The sequence below is a fragment of the Garra rufa genome, unplaced genomic scaffold, assembly GCF_049309525.1.
Source record: "Garra rufa unplaced genomic scaffold, GarRuf1.0 hap1_unplaced_464, whole genome shotgun sequence".
In the NCBI taxonomy this organism is placed as follows: domain Eukaryota; kingdom Metazoa; phylum Chordata; class Actinopteri; order Cypriniformes; family Cyprinidae; genus Garra; species Garra rufa.
In genome coordinates, this window is record NW_027394731.1 from 6,240 (window position 1) to 14,076 (window position 7,837).

The window sequence follows — 7,837 nt, forward strand, 5'->3', positions numbered from 1 at the left end:
GTGGGTTAGTATTCAAGGCCGGATGTAGTTACATTTCCCTGAGCAGATGTAAAGTCATCATGAAAAATGGACCTTATTTACCTTCCTAATGCATTTTCCTGGTCTTATTGTGAATGATTCATCGATGCATGTCTTTGTATTCTCTAATTCTCAACTTTTTTTTACCTATAGTACAATACAATATTTAAAGGACCCCAATTTAAGGTCATATATTTCCTTGGATATTTCAGCTGCAATAATGACAAAACTGATCACAATTTATTTCATTGTTCATAGATTAAGAACTTAATATTAAAAAAACCAATCTGTTATTTAAAAAATATTAATATACATTAATTTACAGTAATATTAATTTATAAAGTCTAATGCTAATGAATAGCTAAAGAGCAGTGTAAAAAATAGTATTAGAATAGATTATTATAATACAAACGGTTCCAGGTGTATGAAATAAAATATTCAATATCATGATTTACTCTAAAATGTTGAAAGCAGTATGGGTTGAGAACCCAAAATGTATGTTGACTTTAGCTGCAACATTTTGTAAATGTAATATAGAGTGTTTTCACGACGCGTCATCAATCGGCCATATTGGTGGCACTGAATGTAAACAATATGCCACTGAACTGAACAAAACTTGCATATTTTACTGATTATGGCTGCTGAAAATGGTCGTTATTGTCATGTTTTGGACCAGGAAAAACATTTGGATTAGCCTATAGACTCCCAAAAAGTTATAACAAATCAAGGAGAGGAGTGCAAAAACTGAGGAACAAAGGGCGTTTGTGGTTGGCCAAACATTTGTGTTTCTTCTTATAATTTCTGTGGTAAGTGAAATATTAGGCTAATATCTACTGCTATTAACTTCAGTTTGTCAAAATATTGCGCCCTTTCTTGCTTACTGAGTCATTCTATATTTTGCAGCTTTCACGTGTTTTTCTATGGTTTAGACAACATAAATTAGCAGAACAACATGCAGCAAAAAGCAAAACAAAACGCCAAACATATTAATACTCGTGTTTTTATTAATATTTGAAATGCATTTCCCTTGCCCTTTTTTTCTGTGCGTACATTCTGATTTGCATAAGTCGGTGTGCCACCGATAGAACATACAGCTGCTCTTTAAACAGTTCAGTGCATTTTTCCTCCGTCCCTTAGCAGCTCTGTGGAATGTTTGTTTGTGAGACTTGTAGTTAATTTGCAAGTAGGTCGACAGAGCTAGTTCCGTGCGGTCAGGACCACAGATGTGACTAAACTGCCCAAGGCCACCACCAGAGCTCCAAGCAGAAACTTCCAAGAAATCCCCTGAAAGAGTAAGAAACAAGATCAAACAATGGCGGCACTTGGACGCCAGCTCTGGCCCATTTTGAAAGGACTTTTCCACAAGTTTTATTCTCTTCACTAGGTGGTAGTCAGTCACTTACAGACGGCTTTTTGGGGGGAGGTGTCAGAAAGGGCGCTATGTTTTCGCCGAACATTTGAGCTGGTTTAGCTTGCCAGGTTTGGGTCTCATTTTCCCCCGCTTGTCTTTTTACCAACTTGGATAGTTCAGCATGGATAGCCTATAAAATACAGCGTGAAGATAAATATTAACATTAAAACTCTTAATACAAATTACAAAATAACATTTTTAATGTTTGAAATGTGTCGGTCCTGCACTTGCTAACACTGACCAACAGATGGAGCAATTTCACTGCCTGCAACCTGCATTTCAGGACTGGCAGGGGATCGTGTTTATAAGGGTAATATAACTTTTTCTCAAACGAAAATGGCATATAAATGAAGAGTGTTTGTTCATTTCCAGAACACCATAAACGAAGTTTTGTTTATTTGTAATGACGTTAAATTTTAAACACTTTAATCTGGTTATTGTATTTCATAGTAGGCCCAGACTTTGTTTGACCTCGATGTTATCAGTGCGACAATCTAGTATGTGACTGAAATCACTTTATTGAACTTTTTATAGCCTATTTATGCTTTAACACCATGCAGAGGGAATGTTAGGTCTTAATGTTTTCTTTTATATCACACTGTAATGAGTAAAGATTTGCGTACACGTGTATCATCATCAAAAGCCATTACCACAGAGTGTAGAGACTGCTAAAAGCCGAAGTATATAACAGCACATGTATTACCACGTTTTCCATCCCATGCCATCTCTGACTCTATGAACCTAATTTGAATGTTGCAATGAGTTCCCTCCTCAGGGAATGTTTGCTTTTTGCCCTGCCATCCAGACGGGGTGTCATTATAGCAACAGCAGATATTTTAGTTTTGTCTAGACAAGGCTCACTCTTCACCATGAGCACTGCGGGTCAAAGCACAGTGTGAGGGGACCTGAGGTCAGTCACAAAATCACTCGTCAGCAGGCCCAGACACAGTCTGTGAAATGTCTTTCCTTTATTCTTTCTTGTAGTATCCCTAATTTGATTGTTGTGTTGTATTGTGACATTTGGGAGATATATACACACTAAGTGATACGCATATACAGTTGAGGTCAGAAGTTTACATACACCTTGCAGAATCTGCAAAATGTTAATTATTTTACCACAATAAGAGGGATCATAGAAAATGCATGTTATTTAGTACTGACCTGAATAGGACATTTCACATAAACAATGTTTACATATAGTCCACAAGAGAAAATAATTGAATTTTGAGTTGAATTTTAAAAATGACCCTGTTCTCAACAGTTAACTGTTCTTCAGAAAAAAATCTTTCAGGTCCCACAAATTCTTTGGCTTTCAGTATTTTTATGTATTTTGAAGCCTTTCCAACAATGACTGTATGATTTTGAGATCCATCTTTTCACACTGAGGGCAACTGAGGGACTCATACACAACTATTACAGAAGATTTAAAAGGCTCACTGATGCCTCAGAAGGAAACACAATGCAGTAAGAGCTTTTTGAATTTGAAGATCAGGGTAAATTTAACTTAATTTGTCTTCTGGGAAACATGCAAGTATCTTCTGTAGTTTCTGAAGGTCAGTACTAAAAGGAAAAAGAAAAAGAATAGAAGAATCTTCATTTGGTTCAAAAGTTTACACCCCTGGCTCTTAATGCATAGTTTTGAACCTTCTGTAATAGTAGAGTCTCTCGGTTGTCCTCAGTGTAAAAGATGGATCTTAAAATCATAAAGTCAATGCTGGAAAGGCTTCAAATACACAAAAAAGGATGAAAAACCAAAGAATTTGTGGGGCCTAAAGGATTTTTCTAATGAACAGCGGGCAGTTTAACTGTTTAAGACAAACAAGGGACTCTATTACTAAACAACAACAACAACAACAACAACAACAACAACAAAAAAGCAGCTATGGATCATTCAGGTAACTGTGCATGTGAACATTTTAACAGGGTCATTTTTATAAATTCAACTATTGTTATCTCTTGTGGACTATATGTAAACGTCTTTTATGTGAAATATCTTATCCAATAATTAACATTTTGCAGATTCCGCAAGGTGTATGTAAAGTTTCTGACGTCAGCTGTATATAGGCATATTGTATTATGGCCTTTCATGGAGCTACATGTTGTGCAACTCTACAATAAAACAGATTAGATATGGCATTTTGTTAATTTTTGCAGAATGGGTTCTGAATGAAGCTAGTTGTTCTGTTTATTGCTTATTGAATGTCATAAACATCCACAGTGTATACAGTGCTGATTCACTTTATTACTGGAAGGCTATGTGTGTGTGTCTGTAACTTTGTGACCGTGTACTGGCTCCAGACAGCTCTAATCTTGGTGGCTGCTCCGAGGATTTGACAGACTAACTATTCTCCAAGGCGTGACAGAACAAGTTTTGGTTGTGTGGATTGTAAGACAGCACAAAACGCTGTCATTCTCTGATATCATAAGAGTCTAGCTGTATAAACAAATATTGTTTGCACGTTCACTCCAATGCTGTTTGCATACACGCTTACTGACTGCCTTAGGTCGAGTTGAATTTCTTAAGGCAGGTTTTCACTTCCTTGTCTTAAGTTTGTGTTGTGTATTCAAACAGGCCTGTCGGGAAACTGTGATACGTCTATGAAATAACATTAGAAAGACATTTGAAAATAATTTTGTCTTAAATAGGCTAAGTGGAGACAGTCCTGATGATTCATTCTCTGTTTCAGGACTCATTTAAAATCATTTTGGAAGGTTTGTACATACTAATGAACATTGAAAGCTTAATAGAATCATAAACCTAAATGTTATAAAGCACCGTTTATGTCTTCAATACAAAACTTAATCCTTGACTCACAGTGAGTATGACTTGGCATTGAATTTGAAATAAATAACACTGTTCCAGTTAGGCCAGGTATTTCACAAAGGTCAGTTGATCTGTAAATAGCTGCTAATGGGATTTTCTGTTGCCAGCTCATGTGAAATTTAGATGTGTTCCGGAGATAAGGTTACGCCTCTCACCTTAGTGGACGGCTCCAGTTTCAAAGCCTTCTTCAGGGTCTCCATGGCCTCCTCATACTCACCCTTGTCTGATAACAGCTGCAGATGCATTTGTTTTAAGCACAGACACAAGAAAAAGTATAAGTATAAACTAAATATAAACAATTTCAAAGCCTAGTTTGTTGAGTTTGTTCACCCATACCTTTCCTTTCCTGAATAACGCTTTGACATTCTGGGGATCCAGAAACAGCACATCCTGACTGGTGTGCAACGCCTCGTCAAACTGTCCAAGCTTCAGCTGTGCTGCTGCCAGGTTATTCAGACATTTTACCCGGTAGTCGTTCACCTCCTCTTCTTCCTCCTCTGTTGCACAGCTTTGACTGTCTATAGGAGAACACAATTGTACAGCCACTTATAACCACACTGTGGTAACGTGTAAACACAATTAAAATGTGTTTGCTTATGGATCAGTCCAGTGTAAACGGCAATATACATTAGTTCCGGGCTTCAAATCTGATTGCTTGAGCAGTGTTCCAACAGTGCTGATATAACAGTTCAACAGCGCTGAGGCTTTTCACTGTTTGTTCCAGAGAGACTGTCAGTCTGTACATTTGTGGTAGGGATTTCACTGTAGAAAAAAAAAAACACCTATTTCATCTTAAAAATCTTAGTTGCTGTCTTAAACGTAAAAAATTAAGTTGCTGACTTAAAGTATCCACCTTATTTTTCATGCATGGCATGGCCATTTAGGCTCATCCGAACACACTTGTTTGTAGTGCAAATAGTTTTACCGTTTGCTGCATGTTGTTATTCTTCTCTTTATTTCCCTATAGTGGCTAATAAACCGGATGTTTTTTGTGTCACTCACACATCATGGCTTAATGCTTTCCATTTTCTGATACAGCCAATAATCAGTAAATTCTTTGCTGATTGGGTTGCACAACAACGCGTCATGCAAATTTTCTGTTCAAGTAAAAAATGTTCAAATTGCGTGGAAAATGCAATATTGTGCATTCGTGGAAATCACGTCGCCCTATTTGTGTCGGTCATGTAGAATATCGTGCGTTGGCGGCAATTGCAGATTTAAAGGAACACTCCAATTTTTTTGGAAATAGGCTCATTCTCCAACTCCCCCCGAGTTAATAAGTTGAGTTTTACCGTTTTGAAATCCATTCAGCCGTTCTCCTGTTCTGGCGATATCACTTTTAGCATAGCTTAGCATAGATCATTGAATCCTATTAGACCAGTAGCATCGCGTTCAAAAATGACCAACGAGTTTCCATATTTGTTGTATTTAAAACTTGACTCTTCTGCAGTTATATCATGTACTAAGACCAGTGGAAATGCAAAGCTGTGAGTTTCTAGGCTGATAAGATTAGGAACTACACTTCCATTCCGGCGTAATAGTCAAGGAAGTTTGCTGCCGTAATATGGCCGAAGCAGGCGGAGTATTATCAGAAATGAGTTCCCAGCTAGTTTAGCATTTGCACATGTGCTGCGTGGTATTACTGCTCCTGCTTCGGCCATATTACGGCAGCAAACCTCATTGACTATTACACCAGAATGGGAGTGTAGTTCCTAATCTTATCACCCTAGAAAATTGAAGCTTTGCATTTCCACCGGTCTTAGTACACGATATAACTACAGAAGAGTCAAGTTTTAAATAGGACAAATATGGAAACTCGTTGGTCATTTTTGAACGCGATGCTACTGGTCTAATAGGATTCAATGATCTATGCTAAGCTATGCTAAAAGTGATATCGCCAGAACAGGAGAACGGCTGAATGGATTTCAAAACTGTAAAAATCTACTTATTAACTCGGGGGGAGTTGGAGAATGAGCCTGTTTCCAAAAAAAGTGGAGTGTTCCTTTAAAGCTCAACTTATTTTATCCCAAGCGACGCCACATCATGCACGAGAGTATTCAAAGAAGTCAGCCTGGTACGTGTTTAAACAATGAAAAAGCAACACAATGCAATGCAAAAACGTGTTCTGTGTGAATGTTCCCTTACTCTTCCAGAGCTTGCTAATATATATTTCTATCTATCTGTCTGTCTAGACAGTCTATATACATCTATAATTGTCTGTCTATCTATCTGTCTGTCTGCCTGTCTCTCTCTAGACAATCTATATACAACTATAGTTGTCTATCTGTTCTAACTGAAAAAAAGACAACAACAACAGGTGAATCAATCTATTTTAATAAATTAAAGTAATGGAATGTTGATATGTTGCTGTAATTTACTGAGCTCATATGCCAGTAGGTGGCGCAAGTGACTTCTTTATGAGCGAGTCATTCCTTGACTCATCGATTTGTTCAAAATTGATGGTTCACTCAAAGAAACAAGCAACTGTCTTTATGAGTAAGTCATTGAATTATTCACTCAACCGATTTGTTCAAAAATAATTCTGATTCATTCAGGAACAATAGTGTCTTAATGAGTGACTCACTAACTAATTCATTCAACAACTGATTCAGAAATGAAGTGCCACATTCTTGTGTTTCTCAGAAAGGAGATGCTGTGTGCACACCAAACATGAAATGAATATTCTCATCACATTATCACTCTATCGTTTAACACATTGTCGTTTTTTGTGTCACTCATGTAAATAAAACAATTGCCTAATTCTTTTCTCCATTTTCTGATACAACTAGACATGCCAATATGTTCTTCACTGATTGGTTTGTGGACAACGCATCATGCAAATTTTCCGCTCAAGTAAAAAATTTTCAACTTGCATGGAAGACATGTTATCTCATGCATTTGCGGCAATTGCGTCACCCAATTTTTAGAATGGTGCATCATGAAGTCCGCCTAGCACATGTATACATAGAAAAAGAAAGGGAAAAGCAACACAACAAGATGCAAAAACGCATTCTGTGTGAATGCTCCCTTACTCTTGCAGAGCTTGCTAATATATTTTTGTGTATGGGTTAGGGATTGCTGATTGCAAATATGTACAGTACCATTATCACTGGATGTAGTGAGGCTTCGTGTTCGGCTGCTACAAATCTTCTCCCGAAATAATTTAGAAAATTACTATTTAGTGGCTAATGAGACAGTAATATATGAATGTAGAAAAATATTGCGTAGAAAATGAAGGAGAGTCTAATGTGTGATGCTTGAGTGGTCAGTGGAGACAGTGGCGATGTGGAGACCACTTCTGCATATGTGGTCATTATCAGTGTCTATAATCCAAAGCGGTGCTTTGCACTTTACTGTCTCATTACTGTCAAACGTTCCTCTCAAGATGGGCCAGGCTTTCCAGCAATTACCATGATTAAGGAGGTGGAAATAACACGTAGATTTATTACGTTTGATTAGCGTAGGGTTTAATAAGAGCGTTACTCAGGGTGGTCACAGCTTGCAGACATGACTGAGCATTCCGATGACATGATTATTGATCAAATAGATTAGCTGTTGAGCTGCTGAAACTGCTCTGAATTGAG

At 37.4% G+C, this 7,837-nt stretch overlaps 1 protein-coding gene across 1 annotated transcript; it reads right to left on the reverse strand.

Moving 5' to 3' along the window:
* Window positions 1-1,004: 1,004 nt before the first annotated feature.
* On the reverse strand, window positions 1,005-4,869 carry LOC141317200 (peptidyl-prolyl cis-trans isomerase FKBP8-like). Its single transcript, XM_073832976.1, has 4 exons — window positions 4,590-4,869; window positions 4,409-4,486; window positions 1,422-1,559; window positions 1,005-1,302 (listed from the first exon to the last, which is right to left on the reverse strand). Exons 2-4 carry the CDS (start codon window positions 4,451-4,453, stop codon window positions 1,216-1,218), a joined length of 270 nt encoding a protein of 89 aa, XP_073689077.1. The 5' UTR covers window positions 4,454-4,486; window positions 4,590-4,869; the 3' UTR covers window positions 1,005-1,215.
* Window positions 4,870-7,837: the final 2,968 nt, after the last annotated feature.